Source organism: Lonchura striata, chromosome 7 (assembly GCF_050655825.1).
Source record: "Lonchura striata isolate lonStrDom1 chromosome 7, ASM5065582v1, whole genome shotgun sequence".
Lineage (NCBI taxonomy): Eukaryota > Metazoa > Chordata > Aves > Passeriformes > Estrildidae > Lonchura > Lonchura striata.
Window position 1 is genome coordinate 5,322,744 of NC_140709.1, and position 23,514 is coordinate 5,346,257.

The 23,514-nt window shown below is 36.0% G+C and overlaps 1 protein-coding gene across 2 annotated transcripts in view; it reads left to right on the top strand.

Annotated features, from left to right (window-relative positions):
• LRP1B (LDL receptor related protein 1B) overlaps positions 1-23,514 on the top strand; it is a 627,450-nt gene that overhangs the window by 569,290 nt on the left and 34,646 nt on the right. For both annotated transcript variants that reach the window (XM_077784902.2, XM_085584138.1), the window contains exons 72-83: positions 1,959-2,081; positions 2,536-2,658; positions 2,915-3,052; positions 3,573-3,707; positions 4,384-4,503; positions 5,649-5,890; positions 11,785-12,008; positions 12,258-12,364; positions 14,068-14,184; positions 15,854-16,027; positions 16,540-16,665; positions 21,089-21,253. In XM_077784902.2, the coding sequence (XP_077641028.2) occupies positions 1,959-2,081; positions 2,536-2,658; positions 2,915-3,052; positions 3,573-3,707; positions 4,384-4,503; positions 5,649-5,890; positions 11,785-12,008; positions 12,258-12,364; positions 14,068-14,184; positions 15,854-16,027; positions 16,540-16,665; positions 21,089-21,253 (1,794 nt within the window). The remainder of the gene's footprint in view (positions 1-1,958; positions 2,082-2,535; positions 2,659-2,914; positions 3,053-3,572; positions 3,708-4,383; positions 4,504-5,648; positions 5,891-11,784; positions 12,009-12,257; positions 12,365-14,067; positions 14,185-15,853; positions 16,028-16,539; positions 16,666-21,088; positions 21,254-23,514) is intronic.

The following is a 23,514-nucleotide window of genomic DNA, read 5'->3' on the forward strand; positions in this document are numbered from 1 at the left end:
CTGGTAGCAGTGTGAGAGTTCAAACATCCTTTTATGCAATAGGCATTTCATGGAAATTAGTTTTTTGGGGAAAAAAGTTTGCCATTCTGAACCTTTGCAGCAAAAGAAAGCCTTCTATTGATTTTAATGAGGTGTGAACAGGGCATTGAATGAATGAGTAAAAAGCCACTGAAGCCTGATCTAGCTCTTAGAGTGGGTGTAATGCATTGAGGTAAGCCACACTGAGAGTTTTGGCATTATCATATAAAATTTCATTGTTTCCTGCTCTGCAGGTATACAGCTTTATTTATTTTATACTCCTCTCAGGAAACTGAAAATCTAGTTACCAAAAAAATGTGTTTTATAGGAAATTAATTGCAAGAACTTTCCATAACTTTGTTGATTGGTAGTGATAAAATTTAGTCATAACTGAGAAACAAATTCTTTCTTATCACAACATACATTAAAACTGAATCTACCTTGAACTAATTTTTAAAGCCTGAGAGCACTCTGCCCTAAACCATTTTCCCTTTACCCTAGGTTCCCTTCTGTTAGATGATTCAGAACACATGGAAGATTTTATTCTTGCTGCTTTCTGTGTTCAATAAATATCCTGATGAGGCATTTCAGAAGTTACAGAAAGAAAGATCCTGTCAGAAGTCACTTAATTATATCTGTTCTGTGCCTACATGGCTGGACCTTTCCCAGATACAGCATTTAGAGGTGGTGGGGATTTTACACACCTGGCCAAGCCTGTTGCTCCTCAGAAGAAGGTGCTGCCTCGTGGCTGATGCGCTGCAATCACTTTGTTTCCAAAATGTGACTCAAAATGTGGAGTGGGAGTAGGTGGAGGATCAGACATTGGTGTGAACCAAACCTGGACTTGTCGGAACTCAAAATGTCCCTCAGACATTTTTGGGTGTTCTGGGCCCAGGTCAGAAGCATTTGAGACCCTGGCAGGCAGCTGGAAACAGCTGTGATTTTCGATTTGAGCCATGGGATGATTTATCAACCTTGCAGGAAGAACAAGAAGTCACAAAAGTTTAGATATTAGAGTAGAAGTCACAGAGTAAAGGGAAGGATTTTTGAGTGCTGTACAGGGGGGTTTTGGTTTTGTACATGGGGGTCAGAGGTTTTAAGATCGAGGGATCTGGGACTGTCCTGTCCTCCCTCTTCTTCCTTACCTCCATGTTCTTGGTGATGTTGGCACTCACAGATTGGTTTAGAGTAGAAAATCACCATTTAATATAGTTAATAGGCATTGGGAAAAAACTGTAAACATGTAACACGTAATGTACCATATAAAAGAGAGCAGCAGCCCTGGGTGGGAGAGAAGAAGCAGTCGGGGTCAGAGAGGATGTCAGGGTGTGTGTGTGCCTCTGCCTGAGCTGTGAGCAAACCACAGCAGCCCAAGGAGAAAATCTTTTAGATAACTTGCAGTAAACAACCTTGAGACCAGACAACAGAGACTTCTGAGCTTTTTTTTTGAAAGCACGGGTTGGAGGAGAGATTTTTCCACCACTCGGAGGGTGAGCTCTGGCAGGACTGAACTGTCTTTTCACATATTTGGCCCTAATTCTGTTTATCTCGTTCTCTGGTAGCCCAAATTCCTGATGTACCAGCCAGGCCTTTGCTGAGAGGCTGCAGCACCAGGAAAGTTGCAGACAGGGGGTTTGAACATCTCCTGGCTAAATGCAAATGGAACACGCCCAGCTGGTCACTGGCTTGGTAATTCCCAGCTGGCAGTCAGGGACAGGAGCTGTTTGGTCAAGGAAGAGATTTTTGAATGAGTATTCCATAGCCTCTCCAGCCTGCTCCTTTGGGATCTGTAAATTTAGTTATGCTACCTCTGTTACTCTCTGCAAATAGTGTGTGATGAATGGTTGTAGTGGTTTTATCAAAAACTGACATTCTTTCATCTTTATGCTTTCCTGCCTTTTTTTTATTTTTTTTTTTCTGTTGTCTTTTCATCTTCCCAGGGGGAAATATATGTAGAGCTGATGAATTTTTGTGCAACAACTCCCTCTGCAAACTACATTTCTGGGTTTGTGATGGTGAGGATGACTGTGGCGATAACTCTGATGAAGTTGCTGAAATGTGTGGTATGGCATTATATTTTTCAGAGTTTTTTGTATAATAAAGCAAGAATGACATTTAAGACACACAAAGGCATATGTGTCTTAAATTTTGTTTTGCTTTTAGAAGATAAGCTTGAAATATGGGGATATAGTTTTCTTTTGTTATTGCTTTTCATGTAATTTCAGATATTTGATATTTTCTATTTTTGAGAAATGAAACTTTTCTGTAGGAAACTCACAGAGGGAACAAAAAGTTACTTGTATGATGTGATATTGAGCATCACCATACTTCATCCTTCTTTTGCTATTTTTCTGCCATGTTTACTAGTTCTCAAAAAAAAAAAAAGTTATAAATCGCCCTTATCACACAAAATCTCTAAATTAAGAACTTAGAATGCCAACACATATCTGGCTTTGATGTGTCATTAAAAATATGTTAACATCTGGGTAAGAGCTGCTTCTTTTCTTTGCTGTGCAGTAAAGTTTCCTTGCCCTCCAACGAGGCCCTACAGATGTAGGAACAACAGGGTTTGTCTGCGGCCCGAGCAGATTTGCAACGAGGTTGATGACTGTGGAGATAACTCGGATGAAGATCACTGTGGTAGGTGATATTACCTTTCAGGGCATTCAGATCAGACAAAACACCTTAAAGGCAAATTTTGTTACACAGATCTGCTTGTCCTTCAGTACGTCTTAACTGCAGGTTAGCAGAGCAGAATTTGAAACTAAAAGAATTTAAGCTTGAAATAATTTCCAGTTGCTTAATGCCTGGCAGTGATTCCCATTTGTATGTGTCTAAAACTTGAGAATCCTAAATACTGATTTATTTTTTCTCTTATTAATCTGTAATTATGTAGATAAAATCACGTATAAAGCCAGGCCGTGTAAAAAAGATGAGTTTGCTTGCAATGACAAGAAGTGCATTCCCATGGAGCTGCAGTGTGACTGGTTTGATGACTGTGGAGATGGCTCAGATGAGCAAGACTGCAAAATCAGTGAGTTGGGCTGGCAAGATCTGTTCTCTTGATTGTAGCAGAAAAGAAACAATTTACCAAGACTTTCATCTGTGCAAGACCTATTAAACAATACAGAACTCAGCTTAACGTAGTTCCTTCTCTTACTTGAAATTGAATGGAATTCTGTACCACAACAGCAAGGCAAATTTGATAGCAATTCAAGTTGTGGAGCTTTTTTGGTGTAGTTATGAGTTCTTTACAAAATTTAAATACAAGTTGATTGTAATGCTACATATTTGCAACAAGAAAATATTTAGTATTAAATTATTGATGGGAAATGTGTCTCAGTTAAATACAGTCATTGCATAAAATATAATGCATTAAATCATGCAGCTGTAGATAAACACTATAAAGTCATTTATTTGTTAAAAATTTACCTGATGCTCTTTAAACAGAAAGATGAATTTGTTATTTGTTGTTGTTCCATTAGATATAATTTATAACACTTTGAACAAAGTGTTAATATCAGGGATTTTTTAGACATTTTGTTTATGTTTAGACATTGCTGAATATACATGTGAAGATAATGTGAATCCTTGTGGAGATGATGCATTCTGCAATCAAACAAAATCATCCCTTTTGTGTCAGTGTAAACCTGGATTTCAGAGGAACAGGAGGAATAGACAATGTGAAGGTACAAATATTTTCCATCTTCCCTTTTTGTGAAGTATTAAAAGTCAATTTTCTGTGCTGGAGAATGAGATACATATCATGTTTGGGGTTTTTCTTTTTCCACAGAATAAAAGCTGTTTGATAGCTACGGGATTAAGAAATTTTAAAAATAAGCAAAAAAACCAAAACAACAACAACAACAACAAAAAAATCAACAACGAACAAAACAAAAAAAAACCACCAGAAAGTATTTACAAAATATAGATTCATACATTTTACCTGGAGAGATTATCAAAGATTTAACATTAGTTGTTAAGAACAACTGATTTAACATAGGTGGTTAGAAAGTCAAAAGGTTCAAGTCAGGCTATTAAATAATTTAAGGACTAAATGGATTTTTTTAAATCCATTAAAAAGTCTAGTAGATTATTTAACACTGGTGTTGAGGTTAGCATATGAGAATATTTTGAGATGGCTAAATAATGGAGATGCATAATACAAAGGTGAAATCAAGGTAAACAGACAGAAAATGAAATTCCTTAGAAAATGTAGTCTTAATATGTATGGTGCCACACTGGTCACCAGGAAAATGTTCATGAGTTCCCTTTGTTCCTCTGCTTTTTCCCATGGTTGTATGAACATGTTAAATATTAGTGTATTAAACTACAGGAATATAAATTACAATTTTTTCTTCATAGATATCAATGAATGCATGGTATTTGGTACCTGCTCCCAACACTGCCAAAATTTAAAGGGCTCTTACAGATGTGCATGTGAGAAAAATTATAAGGAGAAGAACAACAGTTGCATAGCAAAAGGTAAGTCTGTAAAAATCAAAAGAGACAGTGCTGTCATTTGTTATATTGATTGTCCTTATTTTTTGAAGCAAATTTGCCATGGGAAGATCATATTAATGAGTATTTCACACATAACGCGGACTCTCTCAGGGTTTGGCATCATTACCTGTTACTAAAAAAATCAGATTATGACATGGGAAAAAATAGGGTTCCTAATTGAAGATAATGATTTGTTATTATAGGAACACAGACATAATTCTGAGGGCTTATAATATAAAAATCTGGGAATCATTATCCTAAATGAATTGTCCACAAGCTTCATTTCCATTGTAATGCAGTTCATGCCTTCTTCTTTCCTCACTGATATGTGCTTTAACCAACCTCCTCTTTGTTCTTGCATTTATCAGGAGGTAGGGAACAAATAATATTTGATATTTCATTCTCATAAGGAGGAAGTGTATTGGGCAGACATTTTAAATTGATTCTCTATGGATAAATGCAATATAAATGTGGAAATAAAAAATATCCAAATGCATTTTAAATTATCAAGCAGATTTTAACTTTCTCAAAACACAATGAATTGATATTAGAGAACATTTTCTGATGAATAATATGCTTTACAACATGTGGGTCAAGATGGTATCTGGATATCTGAAATGAGGAGATGTAAGACACAGGTTCTGTTGCAGTCAAAACTTCACAGTCTTCACTGAAGATAAAGTCATTCCACTCAATTTCCAATTGAGCAATTTAAAACCATGTTTATTGACAGCTCTGTGTTCCTTTAATATATACATTTAAGACCCTCTTAAGACAGCAGGCATATAAAAATATGGGATTCATATGGGCTGAATGCATAATATCCTGTATTTTTGTATACTGCTTTAAAATATTTAAACTCTAATATTACATAGACCTTAAAATGTAGTCCTGGGTGTCTCACTGTGCACTTGGTGAGCAGTGAAGTTGATATTTTGATATCAGAATATCAAGAGTTGCATTTATTGCTCAGAGTGTAAGTGTTGCTTCAGTCTTCAACAACCGTAAAATAATTTTAACCTCAGAAATTATATCAGCTGAGCACCAAAAAGCTGCTTGAGTAAAACACACTGATTTTGCATTAGTTGACATTTACCTTATTTTTGTTTCATTATAATAATCCCTAGGCTCTGAAGATCAAGTTCTCTATGTTGCTAATGACACTGACATCCTGGGTTTTGCATATCCATTCAACTACAGTGATGCTCATCAGCAAATATCACATATTGAACACAATTCAAGGATAACTGGAATGGATGCATATTTTCAAGGGGATATGATTGTTTGGAGCACTCAATTTAATCCAGGAGGGATTTTCTACAGAAAACTTCACGACAGAGAGAGAAGGCAGAGTAACAGTGGCTTGATAGTAAGTGATCAAAATCAAAGATTAAATCACACAAATTTAATTCAATTTATTTTTTCTGTTCTGACTCTTCTATAATAGCATGGGCTGATTCAGTAAATTAAAATGTCTATCTGAGAATGATTTTGTTTCAGTGATATATATTGCTACTAAAGCTTTTCTGTTAAAGACTCTGACAGATTTGATAGAGTCTCCAAGACAACAAAATTGTAGGATTTAAAAAACTTTCCTGCAGAGAAGTAATCACTATATTAGAACATTGAGAAGGCTGTATAACATCAAGATTTTTTATTTCCACAGAGAAATGGGAAGAATATAATATATAGAAGAAGAAAGCCATGAATTTCAATTCTTTGGGAGATAGAAAATGGAGATTAAACACAATTTAATTTAATTTATACAGTAAACACAATTTAATTTAATTTCTACAGAGATCATATAAACAATAATATTGGCAAAGTTATGACATATATTCAAAAGTTAGAATGATTGGTATTGTTGAACTTCACAGTATCTTATTTTGGATAAGCATAAATGTAGGTTTAGGCTTTGCAACAGAAATGTGGATTTTCCTAAACTTGGTTAATTTTAAGTGGTCTTTACTTGAAAATAAAATACATGCAGGTTGCTATTCATTTTGTCTAAAATATTTCTACAAAATTCTCTAGGAAGTGATATTGCTGAACTGAAAGTAACAATGTGTTCTTTGCATTGGTGTTTCTATAATGCTTTAAGTTGAGATTTTGGGTTTTTTAGTCTTCATTGGATTTGATAGCAGAGTAGAGTTTTCATTTTTTTTATTCTTTTGGCCAGTTAGAAAAAACACCTGTCTGGCTGTTTCACATTTCCTTAAACTTAGGAGAGGTAACAGGGATGACCTCCCATCACATGCCTGCTTTTATACACCCAGAATAAACAGGAGCAGCAACAGTAGCCCAATCTTTCATCTATAATTCATACACTTCTGAAACCACTTCTGAGTACATTCCACCCAAGGATATTTCCTCTCCAAAGGCGTGACATTCCTGACCTTTGACACCAGCAGGGCAAAAAAACCTCCTGATGTAGGCACCAATGGACCCTGAAGATACCTGCAATCTGTTGTTGCATCTTTATAAGAGTAGTTTCAAACCAACACTTCCACCTGCCCAGCAGAAGTGTCTAGATTTTGTTCAGAAAAATGTATGGATTGTACATCTGAAGTACAAAATGATGCCTAGAATCTCTAACAGGTCAGCTCTGTCATTTGAGTTTTGCAGGAGGATACTTGTATTGAAAATGTGGAGTAATTCTGCTGTGGAGTTTTTCTCATTTAAATGTGGTGTACATTTCTGTTTGAAAAATCCTGATAAACAGTTCTCAATACTGAGTTATTAATTAGAAAATAATGGAAATGTAAAGCCTTGTGAATTTAGTGTTGAGAAGGTGGTGTTGTTATTTTTTTTTTTTTTTTTTCTTTTTGGGGGTAATCTGCAGGTTCATTCCACAGCAAGAGCAGTTTACTGACCTCTAAAAGATCTAACCTTAGAGGTCCATAAAATGGAGCATAAGCTTCCTTCAGACATCTTCATACTCCTGGGATTGAAATTTTCACAACTTGTTCACTGTCTCCCTGTTTAAACTAATAGAGATAAAATATTGTTAGAATTAATATTTTTCTAACCTACTGAAATAGTTTTTGCTTTTCCAATCCCTTTTCACTGTTATCCGAGAATATCTTTTAGTCACTTCCTTTTTGATTCAAAGATATTGAAAAAATGATGTTTTTCTTTATACCCCATGTTCCCGTCTATGCAGTGCACGTAGGTCCTTGTGACAATATTTGATCCAACAAACAAATTCAGATTACAAAGCTGAATGTGGAAAATGCACAGACTTTTAATATATCTTGGACATTTCTCGTTTATATTTGTGAAACATTTGCTTCTCATTGTGCTTAACTGTTCAGTTAGTTTCCCAGTGTTTTCTCATTAATATTCTAATATTGTTGCCTTATTTGCAGTTGATCAATAGGTTAATTGGTTTTATAGTGTTGCTTTAATATTGTCACTGAAATTTGGTTTTAAGAAGCATGAGAATTCCTTAATTTTAACACAAGCTTTTTTTTTTAATGGATAAGTTTTCAAAGGTTAAATTATAACTTTTATATCTAGACTTTGATATGTAAATCAGGACAGTAAACTTGAACAAAGTCACCTGCATTTTCAGGTAATTACATTAATGCAAAAATCCATCTCAACCAAAATTGCTCCACAGAATTAGCATATCAAGAGCCTTCCTCAGAGAATAGCTTTAAGTAGCTCTCCTGATTTTCCATTTAAAGGGGTTTAAGACTGGTACAAATTCAAGCATTAAAGGAAATAGTAAATATCAGCTCTTCAGAGTTTATTGACAGATGCAGAAGAGGATTTCAGTCGGAGTGAATTGGTGATAACTGGAGCAGCTGTCTGCTGCCTAATCCTTGGAGAGAGCTGCAGAAGTTATCTGAGGTGAACAACGAACACGGAGCCACTTCAGCTCAAGTGCTTTATTTTATGGAGGAGGACAAAAAGATGAGCATTAAAATGATGACACCATCTAACAGGAAGAAAAGCAGAGGTTTTGTAGTGTACCCAGTCAGTTGATGGGCAGCCTGCTCCAGCCCCAGGGTTCTGAGAGCTTCACAAGAGCCCTCAACCACCCTTGGGATGAGTCCACTCCTGCTTCCCAACCCCAGGGCCCAGTGCACCCCTGTGAATGCAAACTGCTTCCAGCCCATTTTCTCTAAATACTCTAAATATTAGAATATTAATGAGAAAACACTGGGAAAATAACTTCCTATTATTTAAGCAAATGTTTCACAAATATAAACGAGAAATGTCCAAGATATATTCAAAGTCTGTGTATTTTCCACATTCAGCTTTGTAATCTGAATTTGTTTGTTGGATCAAACATTGTCACAAGGGCCTACGTGCACTGAAGAGACAGGGCAACATAGGGTATAAAGAGAAGGAATTTATGTTTTTTCCTTAGAGTTACAGCTCTGTCTTGATGAAGTTTATATACTTAGAAGACTCTTTCTGGAATAAGCTGGTTGGAGTTTATAAGTGATCCTACTTTATGTAATACAAGTGGTGTTTTGGTAAATTACTGCAGCCACTGGGATGCTCATCTAGCAACAAAAATGTGTTTCAGTGGGCAAAATTCTAAACATTTTGTTGTTTTTAATTTCTTTTTACTCTACTAGTAATATAACATTAGATAATATATTATTTTTTAATGAAGATATCTTAGGCAAAATAAAACATTCCTTTACTTTCTTTCACAGCAATTCCATACCCAAAATATCTGCAAAATAAATAAGATAAAATACTGCTTCATATGTGCTTATGATACAAATTAGATTTGTCATTTATTCTTCCTGTTAAACATGGCAAAGGGATGCATTCCTACTGCACGTGCAACATATTTTCCTCAGTCAAAGTCAACTTTAGGGGCTGAAAAATCTCTAATCTGCCGTTATATGAAAAAGGTTTCCAGATCCAAGTTGCTACTGCAGTTTGGTTTTTTTTTTGTGTGTGTGTTTGTTTGTTTTTTTGACTTTTTTGTTATGTTTTTTTGTTATTAATTCTTTACCTTGAAAACAGAATTTACAGAAGACAGCAGTTCTAATTAAAAGTCATTGAGCTGACGTGGTCTGTAGCTGTGCAGAGACTTCCAAACTGTGAAAGGCAATTAGCTTTCAAACTTCGATTTTTCTAATAAGTTGTAGTACGTTATAATTAGCATCAAAGTGGGCTAAAATCACTGTAGAAAACATTAATGTGATTTTCTTCCTGTGTTTTCATCCTTATTTTGTATGCAGATTTATTCTTCAAAATTAACATAATCCAAATAAGCTATTAGGTAAGAGCTCATTTCCAGTTAGTGATTTTGCTAGACAGTGTGAGAAGATGCAGAGGACCTCAGAAATATGATGTAGCTGCAACTTAATGAACAGAACTGGAAATTACACAGCCACAGCATCGGCTAGTGCTTCTTTATTTTCCTCTTTTTTTTAAAATCTCTTACACCAGATGTCTCCTTGACATTTCTTCTGTTCGTCTCCTTCTTCAGTTGATCTTTAATATTCCCCCAGCAGTACTGGAGTTTCACCTTTCCAGGGTCAGTATTCCTCAACAACCCCATCCTCATTCCCCAGTTTTTGTAGGATGTCTCTTTTAGGATGCCTCATCTGCTTCTAGAACCACCTTTTTTTGGGGAGCCATCTCTTAGTCTGCTTGGCAACTCCCATCTTGGTCTTTCCAGGCTCTCAAAAAAGAGTCTTATTGTAAACTGTGGGTTTGACCAGTCAAAAAAGAAAAAAATAAAAGGTATGAGTTTTTTTTTTTTCTGGCCATGACTGCTTTCCTTTTAAAAGAATATTTGGTTCCAGCATTGTAAGCCATTAATCCTTGTAGTATCCAAAGAGATCTCCAGGTATGAGAGATTTCTTGATTCAGGTGCCTGAATATTGCCCAGAACTGAAAGGAGTTTGGACTAAAAATACAGTTAGTCATATCTGAAAATACCACTTTTTTTTGGGATCTGGTTCTTTCTGTGAATGTTGCTTGGATAGTGACAAAGAAAAAAGAAGAAGAATTCTTAAAAAAAAGAATGCTATTATTTGTGGAAGCATATGCAGTCACTGTCATCATCTAATACCAAAGAATTATGGTACAATATTTTATTTAACTTTAAAAAAAACTATGACCCTGTTTTTAAAGAAATACTGTTCTGTAAATGCAGTGATTGATTTTACTGCTTTACTATTCCTCTAAATAGAAAACCAAGGTTCTACAAATCTATAAAGCATACCTTCTATGAAATTTTTGCAGAATTAAAAGTTTACGAGCAATGAACTCTCTAAATTCATAATAGGACCTTGTGGTCCTATTATTTCACCTAGAGAATGAAATGACCTTTATTTTATGATGAAAATAGTCTACAAATGTCTTGTGGTATTAGGGAACTCTGACACTTAAGGGAAAACAAGTTATTTTAGGATTTTCTTTCCTGGTTTTCAATTATGTGTCTTAGTATCATTTCATTGTTTCATATTTTAAGGAATGTATGATTTTTGTTCGTAATTTAATTTGATACAGCTATAAGTAAATAGGCAAGAAACTGTATGTGTATTTATAGTTTATGCTGGTCTTGAGGTTTTTATGATACACTGCATTCATGTTAGAAAGAGTTAGGTAATCCTATTTTACAGTAATACTCATTTCTGCAGGAATTCCAGTAAACTTTAGAGTTGTTCTTATAGATCTTCTGTTTGAAATATGAACTCCTGTCCTTAGGACCATCAATGAGCTAAGCCTTAATCATGATGAAAAAAAAAAAATTATCAATAGAAATCCTGCAGTTGATAAATATAATGTTATAATCAATCAATCATCTTTTATGTGTGAAGATGAATATTCATGAATACAGAGGGAATTTTATGCAGTTTTTCAATGCAGATTTTCTCTACCCAGTCCTCAGGATGGGCTCACCCTGTTTTCACTGAGGGCTTTGGGATGGAACACCATGGAATAAAATAGCTGCATAATCTTAAAACTTCCTTTTCCTTCAATTTCAAATTACAGTCCGAAACACTTATTTGCTTCAGTAGTTGAAGTAGTTCAGTTCAAGTAGTTGATGTCAAAGTGACTTTTCCCTGATGTGGGTAGCCTTAAACTTGAGAGAACAGATCTGAAGCACTGACTTGCTCCTCTGCACGGAATAGAGGTGTCAGCAGATCCCTCAGAGCTGAGCTCCTGCAGTTTAAATCTTTCCAACGCAGCGTTTCTGAAAAAGTGACAGGAATCTGTGGCTGTGCAGCTGCTGTGGGAGGCCATTTCCACAAATCTGACTGCAACATCTGTTCCTTTTAGTGTCCAGAGTTCAAAAGGCCCAGGGGCATCGCTGTGGACTGGGTGGCTGGGAATATTTACTGGACTGATCATTCCCGAATGCATTGGTTCAGCTACTACACAACCCACTGGACCAGCCTCAGGTACTCCATCAACGTGGGGCAGCTGAAGGGACCCAACTGCACCAGGCTCCTCACCAGCATTGCAGGAGAGCCATATGCAATTGCTGTCAATCCTAAGAAGGGGTATGTATCCTTCAGCACCACTCTGATATGGTAATTCAAATTAAATTGCAAAACACGGCAAGGGAAAGAAAATTCTGCAATTGTCTAAACTCTTCCGAGTTGTTTACTTAATTTCCTGCTCAGCTTAAATGTAAACCAACACCTTCACTCTGCCAGGAGTGTGGAAAGGCTCACAACAACTCAGCACCAGTGAAGTGTTTTGGGGCTCTGTGCAGGCATTCAGGTGATTTTTGTGTTTAACACTTTCAGGATGATGTACTGGACAGTTATTGGGGATCGGTCTCACATAGAGGAATCATCTATGGATGGTACTCTGAGAAGGATTCTGGTTCAAAAGAACCTGCAAAGACCTACAGGTAAACACTTCATTTTTCCCAAATACCTGGTACTCACTAACTCAGGAGGATTTCAGTTTCTCAGTTAAAAAAACAAAACAAAACAAAAAAGCCAACCTGAAAAAACACCCAAGAAACAGGCATTTTCCTGTATTTACAGCCTGAAAATACTTTAGTAACATCCTTCTGTGTTTTCTTCCTTGACTTTATGGTAGAAAAATGTTCATGAAGTTCTTAATTTTTTTGTCAGATATTTAACACAGGCCCATATAGAGCGAATGCAAAGACAGTGTTCAAACCTTTAATATTTCCTCCCAATGGGATTTTATTGATTTTGTTTACAATGTCCTTACATTTATTACCACATATGGCTTTCCTATTTCAAATAAGAGGGAATGAGAATTTGAGCATTTGGGCTTGACTTCATAGGATTCACACAGAAATTGCTATCACCGGAGTGTTATATGTAAAAAACAAATAGAAGTACTTCTTTGATATAATGAAAAATACATTGAGAATGCTAGTTATGTATTAATTTGTATTTAAATCTTCTCATTAAAATGCAAAGAATAATTTAAATCTGGAGAGTGGGGACTGCTTGTAAAGCATGCCCCTCACAGGTGCCATGTATCACACAAAACTGACACATTGTGATTGTCTTTTGCCAGAAATTATTCTCTTTAGCCATATCCCTGAATAATGCCAGTGTTCTTTAAAAGAGGTTTTTTGTTTTTTTTTTAATGGAGTTTTAAATGTAAACATATTTCACTGGTCTGTGAGTCAGATTTTCTCTACCTCCTTTCATCTATCTGCAGCTGATTAATTTATGACATTAAGAGGAGTATTTTCACTGTTATGTATAATTTCTTTTGATGCATTTTTTTCTGACTCACCTACTTACATAAATAGGAAGAAAAATACCTTTCCCCATTCTTATTAAACATGCACTGCAACTTCAAAAGCTCAGAATTAAATTATTTTATGGTTTCAATATTTTCTTCAGGCTGAAGTTTTTAACATGACCTAAAATGGCACATTAACCATTTAATCTTCCTCTATGAAGCATGGACTACTTGATTTAACTATTTAATTATTGCCTAGAGGCTGGGTATTTATAATGCCATTGATATTTTATTCTCTTTTGTTTTCTTTTCATATACAGATAAATATATATGTATATAGCTATATTTCTGCCAATATTGCTGTTTAAGTCTTGCAGCAGTAATGTAGTTAAAATAATCTGATTTTTAATTCTGCAAGACTGCATGGGAAGTATTGGTGATAAAAATGAGAACAGAATTAAATATGTGTGGAAGCAGGGTGCAAAGACTCCATGAATTCTGAATGCCTAGTTTTTAACATGGGATCACAGTGGTGCAATTGGCATCTTAGATTTTGGTTGGGAGAACAGGTTAGAGGATTTGACTCTATATTTAATTCCCACCTGGTATTTCTATTCCTACATGCTGAGGAGAATGGGTTAGAAAAGGTGCTGACCTTGGGCAGAGTAAGGTAAAGAAAATAAAAAACCATGGTTGCCCCAAGGGAAAGGTTTAAGTGAGAGCTCTAATATTTTATTCACTTAGTTTTCCAGTCAAACATTTTCATTGCTGCAATATTTTGTGTACATAAGAATATGAATGACATAAAAATGTAGAGTTATAGAAAAATAGTGATTTTTTTTCAGGTTTTATGTTCCTATTTGAACTTTATCTCCTTTGTAGGTCTCGTAGTTGATCAGTTCAGCCAGCGCCTGTTCTGGGCTGATTTTGAGTTATCTGTTATTGGCAGTGTTCTTTTTGATGGGTCCGACTCAGTTGTGTCTGTGAGCACAAAACAAGGTATGGAGAGCCTTGCTATAACATGATTCCTGTTTTATTTTATCTTATTTGGCTGAAGTTTCACTCTTCATAGGAACTATGTAAGCAGAAAGCAGTGATTATTGAGTAATACTTTGTGCTTTTGTTAGACAATGCTTCAAAAATTATCTAAGCAAGTGTTTTAGATAAGATAAAGGTAATTTCAGCTTTAAGATAATCTAATAAAATTACTTTAGGGGAACAAAGATTCAAAGATATGTGTGCAGTTCTCCAAGTTTAGGTACTATTGAGTAACATTGTGATTAATAATTAGGCTCAATCTCACTTGGACTTATATTAGAGCTGCCTGCATTGAATTGGAGTTTTAGGGGCTGTAGAACAGTTGATCTGAATCAGTTCTGGGAGAATAATGGGCTTGGCTTTCAGGTCAGGGAGTAATCACAGAATTCTGCTAACAGAATGTGAATTAAGAAAGTTCCTTTTGATAAAAAAGGAGATTCTGATGAAGCAAACTGGTTTTAATTGCACAATGGCTTTTTAACAATTTGTTAAGTAAGAAATTTATGACATTTGAGTAGCAAATAAAAGGGACACATTAAAAAAAAAGATGTGAAAGCAGCCTTTTGGGGAGGATTGCTTAGTGGGCAGCTGGTTCTGGAGAATTTCAGGGTGTTATTATACCTGGTGCTACTGAGTGTTTTAACCCAGAATTCACCAGGATATTCTGGAATATACCAGGAGGAATTTCTCATAATCCCAATTGGACAGAACAAGTTTGAAATAATCTTCTTTTGATTTAAAAGTATTTTATTCCACAATTTGTATACATGAAGATAATCATCTGAAGAAAGATCACTTTGAGTGTAGGGATCTGACCAAAACCTCCTCTAGCACTGGACCAAAGGAAAATTGGGGGAGTTTAGAAATTGCTTTGAGACTAAAACTTTCAACCCATTGAATTAAGTCTTAAAGTATTAATAAAAATTCATACATATTTTTTTGAAAATGAAATACTGAGTACCATGCACTGAGAGCATGAAAGAACAATAGGAAGAAATAAAGGCTGACTGATGAAATTAAGTAAATATAAGGGAAATGCACCAGGAAATCTAAGTAATGGCCTAATAGGCCCTCAGAACTCTTAAAAATGAGGAGTTGGTAGGGTAGAGTTAACAATTTATTTTGCATTAATTTACTATAATTATTAATTAAAACAAGTGTAGGACAAAACCTAGCATTTCAAATATGTTAGGCAGGAGCTGAAGAAATGTTTTGTCAGAATAATTTCTTTGATGTGAAGCAAAATGACCTCTTACTTCCTTGTCACATACGTCTAGTTAAAGCGTTGTACCTAAGGTACAACAAGTAGAACAAGTCTGTTCTAATTAGTGAGTTGTTACTATGGAGTTTCTGGTTTTTTTTTTTCCCAATGATCAGCCAATTTCTGAGGCTCAGTTTTGTGGAAAACTGATAAAAATCTTGACATTTAAGCTGCCTGCAAAATGGGAAGAGTTCCTTTGAGGAAGATTGCTTTTTTAAAGATAATATTTGTGAGGACGAAGCAAGCTGTCTGAAAAATAATGTTCATAGGTGTGGATCACAGTAATGAATTGAAGTTTTTATTTTTTAGAAGTTGTTTATTATTTGAATATGAATATGTATTTGCATTTGCTATCCATTTTTACTCAAGGTTTACTGCATCCACATAGAATTGACGTTTTTGAGGATTACATATATGGAGCAGGCCCTAAAAATGGTGCATTTAGAGTGCACAAGTTTGGCAAGAGCCTTGTAGAATATCTCGGTGTGGATGTTGATAAAGCAAAAAGTGCCTTGATTTTGCACCGCTACAAACAAATGGACTGTGAGTAAGCATAATTATTTTGAATTCAACATCACCTCAGGGTGGGGGAAAAAGTAACCAAATTGTGTAAACATAAACCAGAGCCTGATTGTACAAAGTGAAAATAGATTTAGTCATATTTCTTGATATAATTTTGATGCGTTTGCACCCATTTGAAAGGACGCTGGACAAATTTGTACAGAAATGCCTTTGGTACCTGCACTGTAACTGAGATATAAAAAAAATTAGAAGAAAGATGAATAACAATTCCTCTAGCCAGAAGCAGATGAAATTTTTTACTCCATGTAGCCAATCCATTTTTTGGTAATGGAATAAATTCTGTCCTTCTGTGGGTCTTGCATTGCTTTTTGGGGGAGTGGATTCACAGACTTGAGGCTGTCCTGGGAAGTGGAAGTGTATCAGAATTTTTGTATCTGATTATTTATCTTTTCTTGGCTTTAGAACAGAGCTGTGAATTTATTAAATTTAAAAAAAAAAAATCAATATTTCTAATATTTTGTCTTTTTACACAGTGCCTAACCCCTGCTTGGACCTGACATGTGAATTCATTTGTTTACTCAACCCTTCTGGTGCAACATGTGCTTGTCCAGAAGGAAAAGCATTGATGAATGGAACATGCATTGATCAGAGCCTCCTAGGTAGGTACTGAAAACTGCAGGAAAACCAGAAAATAAACAGCTGGTCAGTTTTGGTCATTGCAAAAAGCCAGGCTGGCTGTGAGTGCAGAGTTTGTGATGTTCCGTACACACATTAATTAGCTGAAACTGAAAGGTGAAGAAACAAAAACCCTGATTCAAAAAAATATCTCTCCTGCTAATATTCATCAAAATGAAAAATGAGCTTTCAGCTTAACTGATACAAGATGATACTTAAAAGTGAGTGGGTATAAATACTGACCAAGAGAAGTTTGAAAAGCACTGAGGTGTTGTGGATCCCAAATTAAACATGAGTCATTCAGGAGAAAAAAACACTGTAGCAATGGTGAAAAGGCAGTGAGAGCAACACAGCAAATAATAATGACTTTGAAGTAACAGTCAAAGAAAGAAAAAAAACCTGCAGCATTTTTATCTAAAGTTATATATTCTGGGAACCTCTGTAATGACTAATACTGAGACACAGGAAACTAGAATTCATGAGAAAAGAGCCTCTAAGTTTTTGCTGTGTTTTAGTGATGGGGAGGGAATCTTTTCCATAGAAGATTATTAAGTACTTTAAAATGTTTTAATTTAGGCCAAACCTAGCTTGGTCATACTGCTGGAATGATTTCTTAGCCAGCTTGAATTTGTAAATGTTTCAGAAATCACAGAATAGCATTTCTTGTGTGTATTATGTGTATTGAGATGTTTTCCTAATGTTCAATTCCAGGCTCAGAAATGAAAGTGATGGATATTTTGGTGAGATCCTCTGTGCTTAAACTGCTAAGTTCAGCAATTAAATTAATTTACCTTAAATGTCATAATTCTCTGGAGAAAATCTCATTGATCCATACTGCCTAGGCTTTAAATATTGAATTAACAAGACTGTGTTTTAGTGGTTTATGATGTGGTATTAATAACATTGTCCAACTATGGACACAAATCAGTCTGAACACCCTCCCTGACAAGTGTCAGCTCTTTGTCCATCTCAGGGGAACAGGTGTCAAGAATTTCTGCTGTTACAGAGCCACCTAAAAATTATTTCAAATTACCCATAGTTACTACTTAGGTGTTGAAGAATGGACAAATACAATAAATTTGTTTTCACTGGTGACTTGTACCAGTTTGAACTCATAATTTCAGTAATGCTCCATTTTAACTAGTGGGCAAAGGATTTTGCTGTGGTAATGTTTTCAGGAGTGTGTGTTTTTATTAAACAGAAATCTGAAGAGCTTTTTAAATGACTTGTTATAAATTTTTATGGGTAGACAGAAAATGCCTAGAGAAGCACTTTTAATATATTGATAATTTTCTAACCTTCCCATGGCTGCAGTATCTTTTATGACTTTTTAACAGGCTACTGAATAAATGTTTCCTTAGTTTTTGTTTAGAATTATATTTCAAGTAATGCTTAATGTAGGCTTTTTCTTAGTTTTTTCTTTCATCTATGTTAATAAAAGGTGTGTATTGTGTAAATGGGGGAGAGGAATGGAATATCAAAAAATTGAACAAGTGAAAGAAAAATATGCCAGTAGAGTTCACAAAGCGTTGATTTGCTGTTTTATCAGTGTTCCTTTGTAAGATTTTCCTTTTGCTTCCAGAAGAAGGAAAGAGTCTAAGATGAAGCTGATAAGACAAAGTCTATTAACGTTTGTGTCAAAGAGTTTTACTGTGAAGAAAATCATGAGAGATGACAAATCAAAATTCTTTGATTATTTATTAAAGATGCTAAGATTGAAATTGGCAAAACAAGGCAGCTGAAGACTAAATATGCAGATTAGGGGAGAATATATAAAATTACATTATGTATAATCCTTTCTTTCATGTTAGAGATTCTCTAGCTAGACTAGAGGTAGGATAACAAGTGAAATAATATACCTCTGTCATTTCAGAAGTGAAAAGAACAGCTGAGAGGTTTTTAAGTCTGAGTTTAGCAAGCTCAGAGCAGCATTGAAGACTGGAGTTAGTTTTGTCTTTTTAACAAGTTTTTTTCCTAGGGTGGGCACTTGCTAGACTTGTCCCCACTTCTTCTTTCTGAGGTATTTATTCAGTAACTCCAATTAACTGTATTCAGCTTTTTCTACTAATTCTTCTGTATTTTTCTCCTGTACTCCTTCCTGTCTTTTCCTATGGAATTGTTCTGCTCATGTCTCCCACACAAAGGCAGGCATGTCATCCCCTTTTGTACTCAGCTGATGTGAATCAGTGTAATTTGTTTCCTGTATTTACCTCCAGACAACAAAGCAGCAGCATTAAACCCCATATATTGTTCAAGTTTAATACACTATTTTAAAACTGCCTTTTCCATTGCATCTTTCAATCTTCTTTCTCAGCTTATTGAAAGTCCAAAATTGCTGTATTACCATTTCTCTGTTTCATATTAGAATTGTACTGAAAGTCTTGAATTCAAAATGTTTCACAGAGAACAAAATCAGTAGTAATTTCCATATTTTCTGCCTAATTTTATATCTTAATTGTGTGGAATTGCTCTAAAAGAGAAATAGAATATGTTTTTAATGCACTATCAGAAAGGTTCATAAAAATGAGCAGTTGTCTGTACTTCACTGTTATTTATTCTGTTTTTGCCAAGTTCTGCTCCATAAACTCATGAGTAATGATAAGTAAAACAGATAAGATAAGCAAAACAAAAATAGACCTTCTCTCCAATAAGATATGCTACATTATCCATTCAAACAACTTCTATAATGAGTAACCGAAGAACGGTTCATGGAACATCAAAGGATTTAATGAACCACCCAAATTAATAAAACACTGAAGCATCCTCAAACTCCCAAATACAAAGTAGCTTTCTTACAGAAATTGCATATATACAGGTGGATACCAAAAAATCAAGTGGATTTCATGGTTTTATTGTAAAACTCGGGAAATAATGAGGTGCCACTCAGTCCATCACGGGAAATTTAGTTGCAGCTTAGTTTTAGAAAGTTACAATTATCTGAAGGGTGACAGTTTCTATAAGTTTTGTTTAAATAGGTTTGATGCCAGGTTTTGTGTCTGCACCATCTCAGCACGGGCTGTGAAAAGAGGCGCAGACCCCACTGAGGAGGGGCGCACACAGGCAGGAAAGAGAGACTTGGGAGCATCCAAAGAAAAGGCTCTGCACAAGCACAGTTGTGTTCCCAGGTTTTACAGAGTTCTTTCTGGAGAGAACTGTTTAGGTAGAGAACATCCAACACTGCTAAGCTCTGCACTTGCAACACAAATTTAAATTCATTAAACCCCAAAGGAGGTGCTGTGCCTGTGCCGTGCCAGTCAGCGTTAGACCTCAACCAGAAAGGGACAAATTGGAACTTGGACTCTTTTTCATTAATTGTTTGACTAAAGAAGATGAATTCAGAAACACTGCTGCAGCTGGTGGATGTATTATTGAAAAGTTCTCAGTACTTGTGGCATCTCTCTTTTTTAAAGCCATGTTGGCTAAATTCCTGGATTAGTTAAGAAGCAGTCTGGCTTCACAGAATTGTTTTGCTACATGACAAATGAAGTCTCGTTGCTGAAAGTATGATTTGGGCTGGAAAGGTGCTTTTCTGTTTCTTTAGGATTACAGTTGTTTGTATGTTTGAGCATTATGTGTGTGCTCATCTATAATTAATTTGCTGATGTTATTGAGTGATTTTGTACCTTGTTCATTGAAATTAATAGAGGTTTACTGTTCAAAGTGTTTCTAAGAGAGGCACAACTCTAATTACACAAGAGCTTTACATGAGGACTGAATCTGGCCTGATCAAAGTTCGTGTCCCCTTATACCTCATCACTAAGAGGGTGGCACTGCTGCCATAAGAAATAGAATTGCAGAGCAGCAGGCAGCTTCCCTTCTCAGGGATTTTACAGTCTGAGCAGAAAAAAAATAAATTAGCAGAAAATATGGCTTAGGAGAAACAGGTTTGTGTGCAAATACCAATTTTGGAAGAGGATTTAAAGGCTAAATAATTTCCTTTTAAATAATTTGGACGGGGCTTAGTTAAGAAGGCTATTAGGAGAGAATGTACAAGAGAAATCCAAAAAAGGCTAATTAAAAAGGGCTGAAGTCACAAGAAAATGACTGAGAAGTTTTCTGAGGTCTTCCAGATCAAGCCAGCATTCAGTTTTCCAATTCTCAAACTGGGAATTATAATTTCAAACAGGAATTCATGCCATCATTGCTCACTTAGATCCTAGGGAGGCCAACCTCCCTGTGACATGCAAGAGCTCCCAGCAGCTCCTGGGAGCTTTTCCAGGGCTTATGGTCCCCAAATTGTGGGTGTTTTTCTGTCACTGTGCAAACAGAAGGCATAGTAACTTTCTCCTTTCTGAAAAGTGATATTCTGCCCCTCGCTGACAGAGATCCGTGGCTGTACTTTATGCAAGGGTCTCTTTTGCCATTTTTTGGAGCTGGGCTGTTGAAGCTGTGTGTGTTTTGCTGCAGATGACAGCTGTAAATTGACCTGTGAGAACGGAGGGAAGTGCATTATCAACGAGAAGGGGGATGCCCGGTGCCACTGCTGGCCAAGCTACTCTGGTGAAAGGTGTGAAACCAATCACTGCTACAACTACTGCCAGAATGGGGGAACCTGTGGGGCTTCTCTCCTTGGTGAGTATTTCTGAACGCCTCTATCTTGCTGTTATACCTGCATTAAATGCTCTAATCTGTTCCTTTAATTTTTTTTTTCTCTTTATTTGCTTTGTTTGTACTTAAACAATATGCAAAAAATAGCAGCAGATTCCACACATATACTTTGTAATCAATAGGGCTTTTCATTCACTTATCTGGGTGTTTCAGCACAATTAAACTCTATACCAGAAAAGGGAGAATATAAGTAAATATTCAGTGTCAAGACTCATGTGTTGTGGTGTTGCAGTGGAATCATAAAACAATATGTCCAGTCAAACTACATCTACAACAAAAAATTATATATCAGTTCACCCCCTAAATTTATATGTGCATACACAGAGCTATTTGGTTAAATACCTGACCTCAATCGTTTACCTTTGTCTTACTGGGATTTACCAGATAGAAATTTTACTCACATAATTCTCAGGAAGACTTTGTTGATGAGAACTCAGATCCTTCATTTTCCTGAAGGAATTTGAAATTGCATCTCCTGGGTTCAGGGGGTTTATCCTGTTAAAAAGCAGGCATTTGACAATTGATCTTTGTCCCTAACACATAAGCTTTTGTATCTTGTATAATGTTTGGGCTAGAGAGGAAAAGTGTAAAAACAAGTACTCTAAAATATAGCAATTCTGTGAGAAAGGAGAAGTAGAACTCTATTTTCTGCTTCAGTGAATATTTAAATATTTGATTCAAAATAGAAGAGCTGGAGAAGGGTTTGCTACCTCCTTCTGAGAAGCTTTCATCTGCTTAAGATGCTGTGAATCATTTTCTCCTGTGTGATGAAGTGGCCATCACCCTCTCAAAAAAGTCCAGGCACCTGACATTGAGAAGTTTGTGACTGCTCATCAGAGTTTCCTCCTTGTAATGCAGAATTCTGTATCATTTTCCATGGCAGAGAAGGCTTAGACTGTAAAGATTTCAATGACATTCCTTACTAATTAACGTTAGCCTATGTAATTTGCTAATTTAGCCCCACTTGCTGCTTCTCTGGAGCCTCCTCCCATTGACTGAGGCATGGTGGCAAAATTCCCAGGGAATGCAAGTCTAGTAATTTATTTTTTCAGTTCTGAGTCATTGAGGGTTAATAATGTTGTTCATAATAATGACTAAATATCAGAAAATGAGAATTACTTCTACTGGAAGTTGATTAATTAGACTTTAAACTGCTCCTAACAGCTGATGGAACTACTGGCACAAGTGATAAGCAGAGATTTTTATCAATGTGTTGAGATCAATAAATGCTAAGTAAGGACGTGCAAGTGAGTGGAAGTGATGGTTTAAATGGTGTGCAGAGCTTCCTCATCATCTGAAGAGAGGATGTTTATTCCCACATTTTTACATGTCTGGCATCTAATTGATTCTTTTGTGGGGTTAAAAGGCTTAATAAAATTAATAACTTGGCTCCTGGAACTCAGCTCTGTTGTGAGTCCTGCAGAGACCCCAGGGATTTATTTAATCCTTTTTTTTTGGCAGTAGCCACAGGGCTCACTCACCTCCAGCAGTTTGTTTTCCCTCTCCCAGGCAGCTCACACTTGCTGTGCTCACACAGCTATGCTATTGCATGGATATTTTTAATTTTAATTTTCCTGCTAAATCCAGCCTCTGAAGTCCCTCAGCCTTGCTAAAACAATTAGTGCAGTAGGTTTTGCCACCAGTGGGTTTAGGCAAGATATGAGCAGGGTCTACAAGACACTTTGTTGAATTCTTGACATAGGCCTGGGGAGGGCAGGAATCAACCTGATGCTTGGTCCCAAATGGAATGACATGTCTGCACTAAAGTGCACCAGGAGAGCTTCATCTGGGGGGAATCTGAACCTTTAACAGCAGCTGAAGTTTCTTGTAGCACACATGAGCAAAGTGTGCCTTTAAAAGCTGGATCTGATGTCTGTACCTGTGCCCACCCACTGATAGGAGTATTCTTCTGCTATGCTGGTTCCCTTTAGTTTCATCAAATTTTTTAACAGCCATATTTCAAGTTAACCAGATGTCCTACCTGTCATTTCCAATTCAAGGATAGCCTTGCCTTGAAGCCCACACCATAACTTTCATGAGCTGGAAATGTGGAAAAAAGACCTTGTATCTTTCTAAATCACAGTGACTCCATCCAATATTCCAGATAAAATGTTCAAGTTGATGTGCATCTCATCTCCCTTGCATGCCTAGCCTCTGGACCTGGTAAATATTCTATTAAGAGGAAATCTCTATTTCTTATCAGGCTGTATTTCTTACCTCTATCA